Here is a 20,886-nt window from a genome sequence, read left to right as displayed (position 1 = left end):
TTAGTGTTGCGCTATTCATTCATTGCCTAAATATTTGCTTTAAGGTAGATGTCTTGAACCTTGCATTGAACGTGGTTTTGTTGTTGCTATTATGTATAAAATGTGAAATTATTTTATTTAAGTCATACCTTACAAAATTGTTATTCTTTTTTTAATAATATTCTTTTCATTTTTCTTTAAGTATAATAATTTGTTTTGTTATTATTAATATTGACTAAAGCTATAAAGAAAATGTTTAAAACATTTTAATTTAGATTTTTAAATAAAGGCCAAATTGCTTTTCTTCCAATTTCTTTTTGTTTTCTATTTCTATTTTCAACACAACACTTTTGTTATTCATATATATATATATATATATATATAATAAACAATGTATAGGAGTATACATTTACTTACAAACACATACATACACACATATATATGTATGTTTATATATATTGATAGTATTTTTGCGCTAAAAGTAACTAAAAAAAAGTGTGCTGGTTTTATATTATTACCTAAAGATCAATCTTACACACAAGTATGGAGAGGGCGGGCAGGGCGGGCTCCTTAACAAGTACATAAAAAGCGAGAGATTGCACTGCAGAGCGAGTTGTTGAAAATTTTATTCGATAGAAATGCTCTGCGCTAATTAAACTTTAGGTCAACAGTCCAAATATGGGTGCATAAACTTAAATTATGATAAACTATCAGCAGGCCTGAAAAGAAAAGAAGGATATCGATGTACAAATTTATTTTATACAGTGCAATGTTTAAGAAACTTTAGTTTGTTTTTGGTTTTTTTTGTTCAGCTGAAACCAATAGGTTTAGTTTCTATTTAGAATAGAAAACAATATAAAAACTCTTTTAAAAGTTAATGCAAAATGTGGTGTGCTATAAATGCATTAGGCAGGCTTCAGAGATCGCGATTTCGAAACCGATCAAGGTTTCATCACAACCCCAAAAACAAAACCTATTAGTTTCAGAGAGACAAAGAAATCCAACAACTAAAATAAAAAGAAGCGCAAAGACATTTGAAATTTAAATGGTTTGATAAACAAAATCTATTGCTTGCGTTAATGATGCTGCCATCTACTAAATTTCCCATTTTTCTAATGATCGCGCCAGGATTTTAACTCAGGCACTTGGCGTCATAGGCGGACATGCTAACCTCTGCGCTACGGTGGCATTCACGGTAGAGCTGGCAAAATATCGACGGTACTATCGATATTTAAATCTTTTTGGCTAAATATCGATTGTTGTTTTCTTCTATCGGTATTTTGACAAAGTTCCGCCATTTGCAAAATAAAACACAAAATCAAAGCTGACAAAAGAACTTCAACAGGAAAACAGTGAACAACAACAAAAAAATTGTGCTTTTCAATTTTAATTTCAATTAAAAGACTTAAAAAAAATTTAAAAAAAAGTAAAAAGGCTTCAAGTTCGTCCGAGCCGAACTTTGGATACCCACCACCTCGGATACATACGTAAACCACCTTTCGTCAAAATCCGGTAAAAAATGCATACCTTATGCCCCATAGCAGCTATATCGAAATATGTTCCGATTTGGACCAACTACTAATAAGTACAAGTCTTTGCTCAATTATGTATAACAAAATATTGGTTTTTATAGTAGCTATATCTAAAAATAAACCAATCTGAACCATATACGACACCGATGTCGAAAAGGGGATTGGGATTGTAAATGGGCTATACCGGTCCATGTGTTGATACAGCTGCCATATAAACCGATTCTGGATCTTGACTTCTTGAGCCACTAGTTGCACAATCCTTATCAGATTTGGATGAAAATTTGCATGATCTATTTCCAAAAACTGTGCTAAATATGGTTAAAATCGGTCTATAACCTTATATAGCTGCCATATAAACCGATCTTGGATCTTGACTTCTTGAGCCACTAGAGGGCGCAATTCTCATCCGATTTGGCTGCAACTTTGCACATATCATTTTGGTATGACACCCAACAACTGCGCCAAGTATGGTTGAAATCATTCTATAACCTGAAATAGCTGCCATATAAACCGATCCTGGATCTTGAGCATCTGAAGGGCGCAATTCTTATCAGATTTGTCTAAAACTTTGCACATATCGTTTTGGTATGACTTCCAACAACTGTTTCAAGTATGGTCTAAATCAGTCCATATCCTAATATAGCTGCCATATAAACCGATCTCCCGATTAGAATTCTTGAGCCTCTAGAGTGAGCGATTGTTGCTTAGAAATTTTGTACATGTCGTTTTAGTAATACTTTCAAAAACTGTGCCAAATATCGTCTAAATCAGCCAATAACCTGATATAGTCGCCATATAAATCGATCACCTGATTTGACTTATTGGGTCCTAGACGGCGCAATTCTTATCCAATTTGGCTGAAATTGTGCTTATGTCGTTTTGGTTTGACTTCCAACAACTGTTCTAAGTATGGTCTAAATCGGTATACAACCTGATATAGCTGCCATATAAAAGTCAAACTGAGAGACTTTTCGCAATTATTACTCGATTTGCCTGAAATTTTAGAGGTGGTGTTTTTCTATGACCGGTGTTTTCCTATTTGAAATTCAAAGAACTTGACAAATGCGATCCATGGTGGAGGGTTTATAAGATTCGGCCCGGCCGAACTTACCACGTTTTTACGATACTTAAATTAACGATAGTATCGATAGTTATCGATATTTTTTTTGAAAAATATAAAAAATATCGAATGTTGCGAATATTTATATATTGCCAGCTCTACTTCACGGTGGCTGTCATCTACTTTTGCTTTACTCATTCGAGGGATCTACTTAGAAAGAAAGTTAGATGGGCCACAGTGAATGGACATGCCATAAATATTCCAAAAAGACAAACCTAGTAATATTCACCAGAGGTCGTAAGTTTGTCGATTTCAAAGGATGAGTCCTGGACAAATACCTAGGGTACGTTCTTAAGGAAAGATAGACGTGAAAAAGTAATATAGAGCAGAGAGTCAGAAAGGGCTTGCACGTACTCTACTCCTTTAGTAGCTTTATAGGGACTTAGTTCGGGAACTATATTTTCGATATGAGGATCAAGTTTTGCGGTTTTCAAAATATTAATATTGGCCAAAAATCGAGCTTTTGGTTTTACGAAAGATTCGTGGGCAAAGAAGGAGATTTACGCCTTCTTTGAGGATGGCAAAATCCGCATCGTTTGGGTGCCGGGCCATAACGGAGTAAGGAGGAATGAAAAGGCAGATGATTTGGCGGTGAAGGCCAGAGGACTGCCGTCAATAAGGTTGGTCAACCCCAAGCCTTTCGGGTCGACGCAGTCCGAGTTAAGGGCGTGGATGACGAATTCGCATGCAACACTGTGGAACAGCAAAACGGTCGGTAGGACGGCGAAAATCTTTTGGGGGGATGCAGATCGTGAGAAGATTATTACTGAAAGGAAGTAAGAAGGAGATCTGTATAGCTATTGGTATCATAACGGGATACTTAGGACTACGAGGTCACTTATGTAAAATCGGTGCGGCATGTGATAGCATGTGTAGGGCATGCGGGGAAGATGATGAGATGTTAGAGCGTTACCTTTGTCATTGCCCTGCTTTCGCGTCTAACAGATCTAAACGGCACTTAGATGGGGAGACTATACCAGACATGAACCAACTTAGGGGAGTGGCATGGAAAACAATTAAGGAATTTGTAAGTAAGGCGGAATTCCTAATTTCAAATTTTCTTTTTAGAAGTTACTTTATAGTTTTTAGAGCGCACAACAAGCCGATTACTGACTTAGTTGTATGTCCATAGTGACATGGGGCGGATTAATATCTGCACCCTCTTTTCAACCTAACCTAATGTGAATTACTAGCAATTGTATAGCGCATAACAGATCTCACCTTTTTGCCACCCGGAATAGATTGTAAGACTATTGTGAATCATTTGTTGTAAACTCTTTAGTACTTCAGCTTTCTTGCCTTTTCTCGAATATTTAAAAACTTACTTACTCTACAACCGCAGCAAGATGAGCACACACTTCTCTTCTCTCATAATAAAACCTTTGTACACATCACAACCAGTGTTGCCACTCAAGAAAATTAGAACCCACCAAAGTTCTTCAAGCCAAAATTGGGGTATAAGTTTTTATACCCACCAAGAAGTGGCCATTTGCAACACAATAAATTACACATTTTAACCCTACAACATATACATCATGACATAATTACCAGGTACTGTAAACAGTTGAGGATAATTTTTTTCTCACGAAGTGCACTATTTGTCAACGAGTTTTGGCTGTGTGTGTGTGTGTATTATACAATAGTTAAAAACCATACACGCAAACAACGAAAAATTGCGCGATCTGGTAACATGCTCAAAATCAGAGCTGGACAAATCACGATTTTTTACAGATAAAACTCTCAATATTTTGTTGTTGGGCAACTGCCACTACCTGCAAATGAATATATCACGGTTATATTCATAGACGATTTAGACATGTCAGTCTGTCTGTTTCTTGAAATATGGCCTATATCTTGATATAGCATCCTTTATTCGTTTCTCCCGGTAAAACTCGTATTTTCCCGATTTCAATGAACGACCGTGTCGAGTTTGGATAAAGCGAGCCCACGATTTAAGGGTTTGTGCCCAGAAATGCGCTTTTACAAGCCATTTTCGCCTTTACAGTGAGTACGGACCAGATCTGACCAAATTTTTCTGCAGCTGCTTTATAGACCTGTTTTTCAATTCACTATATGCTCAGTTTTGTAAACTTGTTCTATCTAGAAAAAGTACAAAGGGCATATGATCTCCTCAAGAAGCGGTTAGAAACCGCGTTGAGTAACCTCAAACATTCTATAAGAACATCTTACCTGAAGTTGTATTGAATTCATTTCATAGCCCCCTTTACTTTGCATTTGTGTTTGTATTGCATTTAAATGATTGGTAGATAGTTCCACATCAGCCGAACCAATATGACCGGTGTGTACAAAATTTGTGGGATTTCCTATCATGGAACGATCTATATGCAATCGTTGATGTCTCCGTCTTGAGGGTGATTGAGGTTGATGAAAACAGCAGGAAAACCATTGTAACCATATATCGCCGGTATTGGCCATTTTGTTTCGTCTATTCGATTTACTTGTGTTCGCCACGGTTACAAATTATGATACCAACGGTGTTCGAGAGGTAAATTTCCAAATGATTATGTTAGGTTAGTTATATTGGATAAGGTAGGTATGTATTTAGGTGATATTTATTGTCTTCGATGGAGGGAGAATGGATGTGTATTTGCTTCATACACAGCAATTGGCACTAAAAAGAAGAAAATAAATTTTATTAAAATATTTGTTAAAGCTTCAAAAAATGCATAGAATTAATGTAAAACAAAGTTATATCGATGATGAAAGTTATTTGAAAATAGAACTCTGAATAAAACACCGAGTATCTAGTTTTGATACAAAATAAGTTCTTTAATATGTAAATCTTGCCTACAGCCTTCAGAGTGGCCTACATATGTAGATGTATGACGATTGCCCTATTCAAGAGAATGCATAGACAAACAGTTAGGCAAATTGCTCCTCATTCATTATGTTTTTAGCAACCTATTAATAAACTTTGCTCACCTTAACCCCAAAGATTTTGTATTTTTATGTGAGATAAATATAAGAGGTAAAAATAGCAATGTTTATTACAGTGATAACAAGCAAACTGTTTACTCGATCAACTGCATGGCTAACATTCACAGCATCAACGACTGAAAGTCGCTTTTGTATTTTTCAAAGACGAAGAAATAATCATGGGGTCTGTAGTAAAACCATTCAATGTTGGTTTTTTTGCATTCGGGAACAGTAGCGAACAAAATTATAATATCAATAGCCAGCAAAGACGAGTCGAAAGCATTGTTAATATTGGAAAAAATATAGCTACAATGACACAAATACTTCTTATTACGGTAGGTCGGTTGGGATTGTAAATAGTCCAAATTGGACCATGTTTAGATATAAAGGGTGATTTTTTTGAGGTTAGGATTTTCATGCATTAGTATTTGACAGATCACGTGGGATTTCAGACATGGTGTCAAAGAGAAAGATGCTCAGTATGCTTTGACATTTCATCATGAATAGACTTACTAACGAGCAACGCTTGCAAATCATTGAATTTTATTACCAAAATCAGTGTTCGGTTCGAAATGTGTTCAAATTTTGACAAATTTTGTTCAGCGATGAGGCTCATTTCTGGTTGAATGGCTACGTAAATAAGCAAAATTGCCGCATTTGGAGTGAAGAGCAACCAGAAGCCGTTCAAGAACTGCCCATGCATCCCGAAAAATGCACTGTTTGGTGTGGTTTGTACGCTGGTGGAATCATTGGACCGTATTTTTTCAAAGATGCTGTTGGACGCAACCTTACGGTGAATGAACACATTTCGAACCGAACACTGATTTTGGTAATAAAATTCAATGATTTGCAAGCGTTGCTCGTTAGTAAGTCTATTGATGATGAAATGTCAAAGCATACTGAGCATCTTTCTCTTTGACACCATGTCTGAAATCCCACGTGATCTGTCAAATACTAATGCATCACCCTTTACATATCTTCCATCATCCGCGTCCACAGGATGCGGATGGTGGAAATCTCAGTTTTTATGCGGAATAGCTGCAAATGCGGCCGCGAGTCAGCGATTTTCGAGAAGAGAGTCTCAGTGAGGAGTCAGGTGGCACAGGCTCTTAATTAAATACTGAGTGCCAATGATACTCCAGATGACAAGGTGAGTTATCGGCGTCTGTTCCCACGTTAGGGGCGGCTGGAGGCGTCGGATCTCGGAGCAAGCGGCTCGCCACAACGAGAGATACATACATGTGCAATCCTACAAAACCAATGCGGTTTGGGCGCTGGGCCAAAGGAATAGTAAAAACGGGCCCCACAACGTTGACGACCCACGCAAACAAAAAAAGGACCATGATTTGCGGAACTGCACCTGAAATGTCCGCACTCTTTATAGAGAAGATGCTGTATACGCTTTGGCGGATGTATTAGAGAAGTACAATGCAGATATTACCGCCTTATAGGAAATGCGATGGACTGGGAATGGCGTCACTACAACACCAAACGGTGACGAACTATAATATAGCTGCCATAACACGAGGCATGAATTTGGCTGTGGGTTTGTGGTTAGTCGTAGTCTGAAACACCTTGTCTTCAGCTTTACTCCGGTGGATGAGAGACTAGCCACAATTACCATAAAAGGCAAATTCTTCAACATTAGCCTTATGGGCACAAATAATGCCCCGACGGAAGACAAGGACGAGCAGACCAAGGGTATTTTCTATAAGCGCCTAGAGAAAGAATATGACAATGCTTTTGACGAAATGGATGAAGGCAAACGATGTTACACGACGAATCATTCAAACGAACAAACATTCAAAGTGCAAATGAGTGTCATGACTTTTTTCATATACCTCATGAGAGTGTATAGAGGGCTGTTGCTCAGTTGATTTCAGTTTACGTTATGTGTTGACATCCATTTTTTTTAGACTACAACGCAAAACAAAAAAATTACACCGCTTGCAGTTCTCTGATCTTGACCATAGTAGAGAGATGGATGCAAACGGATAGGATTGGAATGCGAACGATTTGTCTTAAGATGTGAACGAATCCCATTAATATGCGAACGGATCGTGTTACAGACATTATCTTATAAAACCCCGAGGAGAGTGGGTAAGATAGGGTATTTTAAGAGTCGTTAGTACTCGGATAGTTCCTCCATTTTAAGACATATTAAACTAGATCTAGTTCCGAGCTAATAGTTGCTAGGAGTGAATAGGTGATTGGTGGAACTGAAACCTATTTTGAGGACATAGAAACTTTATTGATCAATAAGGTAAAGTTTTGCCTAAAAATATTATTTATTAGTTATTCTACGGATGTTTGGCTACTATTTGATCAATAGTAGCAGAAGTGTAGAAGCACGCTCATTTGTCTATTAGTTTTCGCTACCTTAATTTTGACTTTCCTTACGTGTTTTCAATTATATTCGAGAAAACTTTTTTTCTTTCTCAATGGCAAGAAAATCTTTGTTCGCCAACGGTTACGTTTAGCGAAAATTTCTATCTTTTCGACCACAGCTGTTAGAATGTGTATTTTTCGTTATTTCTTTTGTATCAAACTTTGCATTGTCAACATGGTTTCTTTATTTAAATATCGTATTGTAAATTGTTTCTTTTTTTCAAACTTTGTATAAATAAACACTTCATGACAATGATGGCTTGGCTATTGGTTTTATTATTGTAATCGCTTTTAATAACAAAAAAAGGGGAAGGAACCTTCCATCGTTCATCACCACCATCTATCTGTATTATGACACATTTGTGGAAAAAGTTCTTGAATATGTTAATAAAGTGGTCTAACTACTTTCATTTTTATTTTCATCTTACACTGCCATTTTAAGGTGTTGCAAACAAAAGAAGAAATGGTTTCATTATGCCAAATAATAAACCCACATAAAAAACTATGTACATATGTTTATGTGTGTGTGTGCGCGCGTAATAAATAAACAACCAATTTGCAACTGGAGCAGAATTATTTGGCACGAATGTGGTTGCGTGCTCTAATGACAAGGCGACTACTCAAAACAATTAAATATCACTCAGTAAATGACAAACTGGAGATGTTTAGAAGATTTATTGTGGACAAATTAAAAGACTAATAAATAGGTGGCTACCGAAGCATTTCGATATACCTACGCCAATAATGTGAATAAATTTTGTGGTTGTGTTATTTGATAGCAAAATACATCCGAAGAGAGGGAGAACAAGTTCGAAAGTTCAAACTGCTCTCATTTTTTTTTTCATTTAAACAAACAGTTAAAAAAGCATTGAAAACCCAAACTATTGATTGGCAAGTTCAAAAAAAATGTATTTTTGAAATGTTAAAAAAGGCATTATTTTATTTAAGTTTTTTTTTTTTAATTTCAAAAAGTACCTACAGCGGTCAAAAAAAGTATTCATCATTCAATGTTTTTTTTTTAATAAGTCTACAAAAGACAATTGGAATAAAAACATATTAAACTAATGATGCAGTAGTGCTTGTGTGATATATATGTACACAATTTCATTGTTTTTAAAGAAAAAAATAGTATTTATTGGAACAAAAAGGGCCATTTTACAGCTGAACACAAAAAATTAAACAAAAAAAGTATTCATCATTGCAAAAAAACAAAAAAATAAATAACATAATTTAAAAAAATTAATACTTTGTTATTCGACCACCGCGTCTTATAACTTCTTTTAAACGGTTTGACATCGATTGGACTAATTTAGCGGTTATATTTTGGTCTATATTAGTCCATTCCTCCATTATCACCTGTTGCATTTGACTCTTGCTCGAAAAATTGCGCGTTCTCAATTTGCGTTCGAGATGTTCCCAAAGATGTTCAATTGGGTTCAAGTCGGGACTTTGAGGAGGAGTTTTAATGACTTTGGGGCAGTTATACAGCATCCACATCTTGGTATTTAAAGCAGAATGTTTGGGGTCATTATATTGATAATATTGAAAGTTATTACCAAGCCCAAGTTTTACAGCACTATCTTTTAAATTCCTCTTTAAAATGTCAATGTAATACTTATGATCCATTACTCCATTAATAATTTCAAGATTTCCCGCTCCTGAAGCCGCCATACACCCCCAAACCATTAAACCACCTCCACCATGTTTTACAGTAGCAACTGTGATTCGTTCTTCAAGCTCTCTATTTGGTTTTCTGTACACTATGACCTTTCCATCGCACCCAAAAAGATTAAACTTGCTCTCGTCTGCAAAAATGACTGTTTTCCAAAATGATTCGGGCTGTTTTACATACATTTTTGCGAAGTTTAGCCTTTTCACTCGGTTTATTTTATTTATAAAGGGCTTCTTACGTGCAGTTCTTCCTCTGTAACTATGCCTTTTGAGTGTATTTCGAATTGTTTGTGTAGTAACTTCCTTCCCTAAATATTCCATAGTGTTTTTACGAAGAATGGTCGCATTTGTCTTCGGAGTTTTCTGAACTTGCCGCACTAGCCAACGCACATCTCCAACTGAAAGTGCTTTTGGTCGACCAGATCTTGGTTTATTGTCAACAGTTTTCGTTTCTGTCCACTTTCTGGTGATGGATTGTATAGTAGATCGTGGTCTATTTAATATTTCACTGATAGTTTTTTGAGTTAAACCATTCCTGTGGTGTTTTATTATCAAAACTTTTACCTCATCAGAAACCTCGTTTTGCTTACGACCCATTTTGACAAAAACTATATTTTCAATGAAATTAAATATTTGCTGTCAAGGGCAAAGCCTCCTTTACTAAATAAAACAGAAAAGGGGGATTCCCAAATAATATTTGAATTTGACTTTGATGATAGCACATCAATGATGAATACTTTTTTTGTTCTGTTTTTGGTGTTATTATATAAAATTGCATTTTTTGCGCTAATTAAATTTATTTTTTGAATTTATTTTAAAACATATTACGAAAAATAAACTATTGCATAAAACTGCATTATTTGTTTACTTTAAATTTTCTTCAATTACCCAAAATAAGTGAATTTATTATCAATTTTGCTAATGATGAATACTTTTTTTGACCGCTGTATATTATTTTTGCAATTCCCTTGTTGTTGTCTTAAGTTGAGTACCAATAGGGACACCTGATTGTAGAAAATGCCCTCAAATGTCCACAGACTTAACACTGGTAGACCTTTGGATCGTTGTTGAGGTTTCTGAGTTTTCATAATTAAATGTAGTATAATTACAAATAAATAATACATATTATTTATTATAGTGTTCGAAATATAATCAGTTACTTCTTTCTTAATGATTTCCCTTGGAATTTATGTCTAAACACGTCCCTGACATTACACCATGTTTTAGATGCGCTCTGTAATTATCACGTTCATTTTTTCGTATTGCCGCAATTAGTGCTCTATTATCCATGGAGGAATATGCTGATTGGTCATACAAGTGCATTTGCATCCATTGATCGACATGGCACGCAATCGCTTCACACTTTACATATGAACTCGCAGTGTGTAATTTCATACTTGGAGTATTGGAGATACAAGCTGCACATACATACACTCTCATACAAACATAGTATAAACAATAATGTATGCAAAGCTGCGTCTTTGAAACGTTTAACCTCATATTATTACTAAATTGTACCTTATTGTGGTTGATTACTGTAGCTTTAACCCTAATATCGAATTGAAGTGAATGGGGGGTTTTAATGTTAGTATAAATAGCATAGACTAAGTCATAGAGTAATTAAATAAAAATTATGTAAACCTCAAAGCTGGCATAGAAGGAATTATTGAACTAAATTTTTTACTAAACTTTATGTTGCAGATATAATGTTGGTGAGAATGCAGCTGAGTACAATTTTTTTCGCGAAGTGCACTATCTGTCGACGAGTTTTGGTTGTGTGCGTATTATAGTAATAACTATAAATTTGTATATTATAGTGTATATACACATTCCCTTATAAGAACCATAGCACACAAACAACGAAAAATGCCGCGAACTAGTAACATACACAAAAGCTGTGTTCGGGAATTCAAAAATTTTTGCAAATTTGCACAAATTTTTACTGGAAGTCGTTCGCGTACTTTATTTGTCAGGAGAAGAGAGCACGAGAGAGAGCAAATTTTGACAGTTAGAAAATAGAGATACTGCAAATTTCTACTGGGACTTTATTTGCCAGCAGAAATTTGCATCTTTGAACAGATGTTTTGTAAAGGTCAGCTGTTTTATGAAAAGTAGCAGTTACATGAAAATACAAAAGCTAACGGAAAAATGGATCAAAAAGGCAGAGATAAGAAAAAAATATAAATATTATCTATTGGTAATTACAAAATATGTTTCATTTTTATTTACTTTTAATGAAAATTCATGGCAGCAGCTAGTCAGTTAAGTTATAGAAAACTCGCCGAAACAAGTTGTAATTTTCCTCAAGTCGGTTGTTCTACCTAAGAAGATAAGTCAAAAATTTACGGAATTATTTGGAAAATCTTGAAAAATTGCAACCTTCCAAACACCAAGAAAAGAGCAGTTATCGGTTTTTTAAGTGTTTTGATGGAATCATCCTTCATCGGAGCGCTGCGATGAAACCAACACTGTTCCTTTGAATTTGTTAAGGAGGGAAGATGCTGCCTGGGATTGAGTGGGTCTGGCTGGGCAGTTAAACAAGTGACGCAGAGTGGGATTAGAAAAAATAGTGTAAATTAGTCTGACAATTGTGAACGAGTACAGATATCTGCAATGATAACAAAGTGTCCGTAGCCGCCACATGATCAAATAGAAAGCTCCCTTAGTCTCACATCCGTGGTCGTAGCAATTTATCTAGCCACAATGTCCAAAAGCATTAGATGGTTAGTCCAAGGTATCTTTGTCAGCACAACAAGTGTACTTTTGTATACGGTGATGCCATGTAAAGCAATTGTAGTCCTATGCAGCCTTCGAAATGCATACGGATGCTTGGAGAATTGAAATTGTCCAACAAGAGGAACGGGAGGAGTAGTCCTACTGGCTACTGATAAGAGAAGGGAGATGGGTCTGTACGACTCCCCCTTGCTCGTTTCCTTTTTAGGTTTCAGTAGCGGAATCAGACTGCCCATCTTCCAAATATCTGGTACTATAATAATGTTCAGATAGGATGAGGACAGTTGTAAGGTAATCGTTTCCAGGCAGATCCAGATTATTCAGCATCAGGGTAGAGATTCTTGTTGTTGTTGTTGTAACCACATTTTCATGTGGAGGTGGCGATCCGGTCCAAAGGACCGCGGGAAAAGGTGGCATTGGTTATTTAAAGGCGCCAATAACTTGCCTTGTCAGCATCACAGGCACTCAGTATTTGTGCAAGAGCCGGTGCCGCCCGGCCTCTTACTGAGACTCTCCACTCGCTACCGCTGATTGTCCGCAATTGCCGTTGCAATTACTCCATACAGAGCATTCCACTATCCGCAACCTGTGGACGCGCCCGGTAGCTCGCAGCTAAGCTTCTAGTGACAGCAATGAATCCCACACAGATTGGACCTCAATTTTCAAGACTGCGTGGTGCTCACAGCTATCCCGTGTAGAGATTCTGTCTGGGACCAGCGACTTGGCGTCACGGATAACATTCGTAGATTCGTGCACGGTTATTGAAGCAGTGTGTTGTACACTGAGGCGGTAGCCCTTTCCGATAAGAGACTCCATCGGGCCAATGCGGTACGTACAACCTGCTGCCATGGGATTGCAGGGTAATTTGTGATGGCTCTCCAGCGGCACGAAGATCACGCATACGACACATGGCTCCCCCTTCTAGCCTTGTCACTCTCGGGCTTATAAATTGACATTAATCAAAGGAAAATACCTCGCAAGTATCAATAGCATTTTTTATTTAAAAACAATTGTTTTCCTAAACAAGCAAATAAAAAACCAACCAAAACAAAAATCAGCTGTTTTTGTGCAAATTTTCACTGGAATTCGTCCGGGTACTTTTGCTTGCAATTTTTTTAAAGAAAATAAAATGACTTTTACTCTAATGCAAATTTTTACTGGAAAAGTACGCGAACAGACCTAGGATCTGTTCATATTTGTCATTTGCATTGCGTACTCAAAAATTTGTGCAAATTTGCAAAAATTGTTACTGAAAGCCGTTCGCGTACTTTATTTGCCAGCAGAAGAGAGCGGGAGAGTGCGTGAGAGCGTGCACAATTTTGAGTATTTGCTAATTGAGAGCTTGCAAATTTCTACTGGAGGTTTTTTTCCCCCAACAGAAACTTGCAGCATCGAACAGCTGTTTTATGAAGTTCAGCTGTTTTTAATTCGAACAAATGGCAAAAGAGAGTAAAGGCTGTTCTGACGGTCCTGCAAATTTTTACTGCAAAAGTAAGTGAACATACCTATAAACTAACAACCAACGGGTTTCTGTTACCAATACTAGAGAATACTTGAGCTTAGCTGCTAAAGCATTTCGACATTTTTTTATTTCATAAAAAAAAGTCTTTCATACAAATTTGTAACAATCAATTTGCATGTACTCGCATGCACAAGCAGCCTTCATTCCATTTTAGGCAATTCAAATGAACGATGTGATATTGCAAATTTCAAATGTTACATGAAATACAGATTCCATAACTCAGGTTGAACACTTGTTGGAATAAACAATAACAAAATTGGCCTATAATACAGCTAACGAACAGGGTGTGCTGTGATTATTAAACGCTAAAACCAAGAAAAGATGCAGGCAGAAATTGTCAGCGGTGGCGGTGGAGGCGGTGTTGATGATGAATCAGGAAGGCCAGACGGCCACAGTGAATTTCCTATAGATATTCGAAATAAGAAATAAATAAGAAGAGGCAAAAGAAAAAAATACACAATTTGTAAACAAGACCTGCATATTTAATTCCTTACACACTACATATGAATGGAAACTAAGCAGAAATGTCTGTCTGTCTGTTTGTTTGTCTGCACTTTAGACCAAAGATGGCGCGCAAACACAGCAGAGATAACTTTAAAATATAACAATACCACATACATATGGTCATATATAGAAAAAACAGTTTACGTGTCTTTTTATGAGTATTTACACATACATACATATGTATGTATATCTTACAAAACGGAAGTAATCAAATTACATTGAAAAAAAGTAGTCATAATAATAATAATAAGAAAGAAAAAATTAAATATTAAAAATCAACCATCAACACACTTTGAAGAAGTGAAGTGATGCCGAACCCAAGTGATAACAATGTCTGCAGTCGTGGACCACCATCATCATCATCACCAGTAGCCACTATAAAGTGTAAACAACAATAATAATAATGTCAGATTTGTTTTTGCTTTTTTTATTTAAAAACAATACAAAATTGCTCAAGTTTTATTGTTCTGATGTTTTGTTGATTGTTTTGTTATGGGAAAACAAACAAAAAAGACAAATTATGAAATGTTTCAGATTTTTTTCTGTTTTCTTTGCGGTTGCTGGCTGGTGTTTTCGTTGCTGTTGTTGTTGTTGCTGCTGCTGCTGCTATTTCAGCTATTTAATATAATCACCAAAGAACATTCACTGCACTCAACAATCAAATCGCTGTCACCGTCGTCGCTGCCTTCTTCCTCTTCTAGATATTTACTTGAAGCAAAACCTCCCCCACCATGACCATGGTCACCGCCTCCATCAAGCGTATGATCAACATGAGCACCCATGCTTACACCAGCAGTACCAGTACAAGCGGTCTTGGGATTTTTATTGTTTGGGCTGATGTCTGCGTCATCATCAGCACCAGCACCAGCCACAGTAGATGCGGCGTTTGTTTTACTCCTATTGACTTTGCGGCAATATTGTTCAGCTGACTCATCAACAATATATTGACCGCCACAACGGCAGTCATATGTATAAATATACGATTCAGCGTTCGCATCACTGCCACCGCAGTCGTTTTTCATTCTTGCTTGGTCTTCTTTGTGATTTTCAACTCCCCCTGCTGCTGGCTGTGTGACTACTACTGCTGGGGCCTGTCCATAGCTGAGTTCGGGTTCGAGTTCAATTTCAGTGATGGTACACTTTTTCATTTCATTCAATTGTATGTGGGCATAGACATTGCTGTGCGTATGGAATTTATTTAGCAATAGCTCAGCATCATAGCGTTTGCGCTTCAAAGGGTCTCTAAGACAATTCCATGCCTCTGTTAAGCCAACGAATTCTTGATTATTAAGGTCATTTTCTAATTTATCTGTGGCGTTGATAGCAGCAGTGGTGGTGTTGGTGTCATTTTGTAGTTGCTGTTGTAATTTATCCGGATGACATTGTAAAATCAATTGTTTATAGTTTGATTTGAGCTCTTCAAATGTGGCATTGGGTGTTGCATTCAAGATTTCATAGAAATTTCTCTTGGCTGTGGACATATTTTCTCTATGAATGGTTGTCTATCTTTCCCGTCTTCCCTTTATGATCTGCAAAATAAAAAATTATAATAATAAATTCGTATACTGTAATTAAGGTTAAAAGGTACTTACATTAGCAAATGAGCTCTATTACAAAGATTTAATGAATCGTTTTTTTTTTGTTGTGGTATGATTAATCGATATATGACTTAAGGTTTCGTGTCTGTTTTTTTTTCATCTTCTTTGCTTAATGTTTCCCTATTGATTTGACTGCTTACCGTATACCGTATACCGTGTATGTCGATATGAATTCACAATGTTGCGTGTAACACACCTTGATTACCACAATAAAAAGGTGAGGCTTTTCCTTTAAAACTATGTCATTTTGTGTATTTTTATTATATGATAAATAAGGATAGCATTGCTATCTGTTGGGTATGATGGACAATGACCAACCAGCAAGGGAAAATAGAATGAAATTCAAGCAAACTAAGGAATTTAGAGGAAGTGGAAAGAAAGAGGGTTTCCGAAAAAAGTTGAATTTATATATAAAATTTTTGTTTGAAGAGATATTGCTCGGCGAAAAAGCTTACAGCGAACAGTCTGTTAGTAGTAGTTGAGATTTCACATAGGATTTGTGCTTATGAATCTCAACTAAAGGTACTACGAAAAATAGGCTGTGAACTGTAGGCCGGTCAGACGGACGGACATAGTTCACGATGGTGCCAATGAGATGAGGAAACCCAAATATCGAAACGCGTCCACCAGTGGGGTGACATGTGTACTCTGTTCTCTGAGAACTGGCAATTTCCTTTCTTCAATACTCATTTAACAATCTCTGCTTTGGGTGTTGCATTCGCTTGGTCATTAAGATCGACTTGAAAAACAATGAAACAGAAATTAACTCGCATGACCGGCTGATAAAAAGCCAAACAGATGAAAAAGATGATAAAATTTTACAATAACTCGACTTTAATTGATAATTTGCTTAACATTTGGTTGCCAAAGAGAAATTTTTTTAAAATTTTAAATCTGAATAGAGGAAGAGGTCGAAAAAGGTGTGGGCAATAGCTTGCAAGGAAACAATAGAACTACTTATGAAAAAATATAACTACTAGTGAAACACTGAAACTACTTGCGAAATTAGACCGCAGTAGATCGCAAGCGTCGTAATCGTCGCTTTTGGCGTTCCCGTCGTCGGACTATGTAAACCTGCGATCTCTATCGTGCGGCAATATACACAACAGCAGCACCCCAGCCTAGAACTGGAAGAATTAAACATCAAACCGAAGGCTTTGGTGCAGACACATCTTTCTGCAGAGACAAAGAACGAAATCTGGTAACTAACACAGATAGCATGCTGAGGATATGGAAACAACATTTTACCCAACTGCTAGTGCCCGACGTTGGCGGCGAAGAGTATACCGCAGAACCAATCAATGATGATGGTATATAATGTTTTCCTCCTAGTCAGAATGTTATTTGTAGTGAACAATGTGGGTGATGATTTGGTGGCAGATATCTTCAGATTTCTTGCAGCAAAATATGAGGCAAGTTCGTTGAGGTAGACGTTCAACCTATCGCACATGTCAACAATGGGTGGGGGGCCTGATGCCATGATCATACTATCGTCCGCATATGATGCGATCTCTAAGCCGTCTGGAAGAGGTGGAATGGAGGATAGGTAGACGTTAAACAGTGCCGGAGATATCACCCCACCTTGGGGGTCTCCCTTTTTCACTCTACAGTGCTTTGACTTCATATCGCTAAATTCCACGAAATGACTGACGACCATACAGATAATTCGAGTTTGGCATGGCTGACCGTGTCGAATGCCTTCGATAGGTCCAGTGCCGCGAGGACCGTCCTATCACATGGCCTGTGCTCATTGAAGCCACGGCAAATGTGTGCGGTAATGGCATGCAAAGCTGTCTTCGAAATCCATATTGATGCTCAGCGAATGGAAATTCTCCTACGAAGCTCGGGAGGAGTAATGCCTCAAGCGTCTTTGCTACTGGTGAGAGAAGGGAGATCGGTCTGTACGACTCCCCCAAACTTAGGTCCTTTCCAGGGTTCAGTAGCGGGATCACTCTGCCTATTTTCCAGACATCGGGAACTATAAGAGTGTTCAAAGACAGAACAAAGATTGAGGACAGTAGTAAAGTACTCAACTCCATGTAAATCCAGATTCTTCAACATCAATGTAGAGTTTCGCTCGGGGCCCAACGCCTTGCTTGATTTGGCGCCACGGATGACATTCGTAACTTCGGCCACGGTAAATTGTGATCGGCCATCGGCTCGGAGACCACGGATGCGGCGAATAGCTCTCCTCCTTGCCCTGTGAATGAGGTCCTGTCATCCCGTCTACCGGGGTTCGAGACTGACTTAACAGTAGACCACAGCTTGGCTAAACCGGTGCTCAAAATACATTGCTCCAAGTATTCCAGCAATAAATTCCGCTTATGTTCGTTGACTACCCTGTTTTTTTCCAGATTCAGCTTGCTGATTCTGGGGTTAGTGGGGTCCATACAACGATCCCCATTAATGATTTCCTCTCGGCAACTAGCACATCCCAGGGGGTTGGCAGTTTACTGAAGCGGCGATTGATATACTCTCTGAAGCCAGCACAATCAGCCTTCTTCTTGATTGATAAACGTCCGGCGCTTAGTGGTTATGAAATCGGGTTATCACAGGACCTCAGTCCTCAGTTACGGTGAATGACCCGAAGAGATGTGCCATGTAGTTCAACCGTCAACTTATTGAGCATGACAATGCTAGTTGTGTAGGATACAAGATAACGACAAACATCGATTTATAATTTTAACCGTTTTGGCTAACAAAGTACATCCACTGGCTCACAAAAGTTAGTATGCGCCCATGTTGTTGTTGTAGCCACATCTTCATGTGGAGGTGGCGATCCTCGTCAAGCTCCTGTATGAGCAAGCTCGTTCCTGTCCAAAGGACCGATCGATGCCAGAACAAGGTGGCCATTGGCTATTTAAAGGCGTCAATAACTCGCCTTTTCATATCGTGCCTCATAGGTACTCAGTATTTGTGTAAGAGCCGGTGCCGTCCGGTCTCTCACTAAGACTCTCCGCTCGATACCGCTGATTGTCCGCGACTGCCGTCGCAGCTACTCCGTATGGAGCATTCCACTATCCGCAACCTGTGAATGCGCCCAATAGATCGCAGCTAAGCTTCTCGGGACAGCAATGAACACCACACAGATCGGACCTCAATGTTTCAGCCTGTGTGGTGCTCACAGCTATCACGTGCCGGGAGGATGCACCCATGTTTCCTAAATGTCTTTATGAATAAACATCTAGCAGTTCATTGAAATATCTAAATTAAATATTTTATCGATAAAAATAAAAGCAATTTTTATTATGAACTACCAAAATTAATTATTATCACAATATTTTTTTATTCGGTATGCTCATAATATCAGTATGAATTTATAATTTACACGTTTATAATCATAAATCTTTTGGTCTTGTGGCTGCTACACATGATAATGCAAATAAAAACTAGAATGTCAATTAGAAAGTGTCCAGTAATTTGACAGCCTAATGACTTTACCTTGCATAAATTTGCCTAGTCAGTCTTATTACTATTTTGAGTGACTGTCAAAAGCACAAATATTTTATCATTCTTTAGTTCGCTATTTCTTCGAAATTAGTAGATTTTGTAAGATTTTATTTTCATATATTTTATTTTTAGGAGGAAATTAGTAAGGAAGTTCAAAATGTCGACCATTTTTTCCTAACTGTATACAATCATTCTCATTCTTTAGTATAAAGAAAATATTCCTGGAATCAGTATGAAAAGTGTCGAAGTAAGCAATAATCAATAAATAATTAAATGAGGGCAAATGCCAATCAATAAAATTGATTGTGGGGTGGCAGATTTTAAAATATATACCTACTTATGTAGGGAAAGGTGATGGGATTAATAGAAAGACAGGCAGACATCTAATCCACATTAAGCCAATTAAAATACAAACTAAGGCTGTATTGAAGTGTATGACGACATAAGTGTGACAAAAAAAGACCACGGCGGCGACCGGTAGTAATAGTAACGGTACATATGAACAGCGCAAAAGCAAAAGAAAGTTGTAATAGTTGTAGTAAGTAAACAACAACAAAAGCGAAGGAGAATGATTTTTTCCTTCTTCCTCTAGAACTGAATCGTTGCATGTGCCTTATGTTGGCCGGGTCAGCTGGATGCACAAACTCTCTTTTCTCAAATGGTAAATAAAAGGTTAGATACTACCAGCAGCTAACAATGCAATGACCTAATTTTACAAAGAAATGCAGGAAAAACTGGATGAGAAAACCGAAAACTGTATGAGACAACTGCAAAATGGAAAAGGCAATGCAATGAATTTTGTCAAGGTGAAAGGAGGTAGGTGGGATCCAATGGGCACCACATCACATCACATAGATTAAAATACACATTTTTTGGCTACTTTTGGCAAAAAACAACAATAACTAACATCAATGGAAAAAAAGACACAAATCTCACCATTATAAATATGAATAGAACTCAATTTATGCAAATCATAAAAGAAATCAATTCAGTAAGTTGTGTCTTGCATATTTTTCTTCCAAAAAAAAACCAAACCCATACACACATATATATTGCTGAATAATTAAGATTTTCCTCGAGAGCAAAAATCCCACATTAATTATTATTTACTTAATACAAGTTATTTATTTTTCATATGCGCCTGCTGGTTGCCTTTATGTGTATTATACATACACACATACGTATATAAATAATAAACAGCAGACCGTATTATTTACTTACCTTTTTGGGAAAATAGAAGATCAAATAGTAACAAGTATAGATCAAGAAATAAGTCTTATTTTAGCATTCGGTCTTTCTATGGCAGTGTAACAATATGAAAAGTATATTTTATAACACCACTTATGATTAATTTTAATAAATCTTAGCAAAAATCACAAAAATCTACGCGAAATTCACGCGAAAGTTTTTCTAACCACCACTAACCACTTTAAAGAAGAAGAGACAATTATT

The 20,886-nt window shown here is 37.1% G+C and overlaps 1 protein-coding gene and 2 long non-coding RNA genes across 7 annotated transcripts; 2 read left to right on the top strand and 1 right to left on the bottom strand.

Moving 5' to 3' along the window:
• Positions 1-349: 349 nt before the first annotated feature.
• Positions 350-20,874, bottom strand: LOC106096365 (CDC42 small effector protein homolog). Of its 4 annotated transcripts, none has more exons than XM_013264072.2 (3): positions 20,656-20,874; positions 4,822-5,263; positions 350-698 (listed from the first exon to the last, which is right to left on the bottom strand). In XM_013264072.2, exons 2-3 carry the CDS (start codon positions 5,065-5,067, stop codon positions 690-692), a joined length of 255 nt encoding a protein of 84 aa, XP_013119526.1. In that variant the 5' UTR covers positions 5,068-5,263; positions 20,656-20,874; the 3' UTR covers positions 350-689. The 4 variants fall into 4 exon arrangements, with proteins under 4 accessions (XP_013119526.1, XP_013119527.1, XP_059218587.1 ...); XM_013264073.2 differs by lacking the exon at positions 20,656-20,874 and adding an exon at positions 5,575-5,663; XM_059362604.1 differs by lacking the exons at positions 350-698; positions 4,822-5,263 and adding an exon at positions 14,785-15,915.
• On the top strand, positions 10,776-11,838 carry LOC131995032 (uncharacterized). Its single transcript, XR_009397079.1, has 2 exons — positions 10,776-11,211; positions 11,329-11,838. It is a non-coding gene; the product is annotated as an uncharacterized LOC131995032 (long non-coding RNA).
• LOC131995031 (uncharacterized) lies at positions 19,563-20,664 on the top strand. Of its 2 annotated transcripts, XR_009397078.1 has the most exons (4): positions 19,563-19,681; positions 19,780-19,972; positions 20,027-20,106; positions 20,163-20,664. It is a non-coding gene; the product is annotated as an uncharacterized LOC131995031 (long non-coding RNA). The 2 variants fall into 2 exon arrangements; XR_009397077.1 differs by lacking the exon at positions 20,163-20,664 and having other exon boundaries at positions 20,027-20,107.
• Positions 20,875-20,886: the final 12 nt, after the last annotated feature.

Source organism: Stomoxys calcitrans, chromosome 2 (assembly GCF_963082655.1).
Source record: "Stomoxys calcitrans chromosome 2, idStoCalc2.1, whole genome shotgun sequence".
Lineage (NCBI taxonomy): Eukaryota > Metazoa > Arthropoda > Insecta > Diptera > Muscidae > Stomoxys > Stomoxys calcitrans.
The sequence above is the reverse complement of the archived record's forward strand: the minus strand, read 5'-3'. Positions and strand labels throughout refer to the sequence as shown.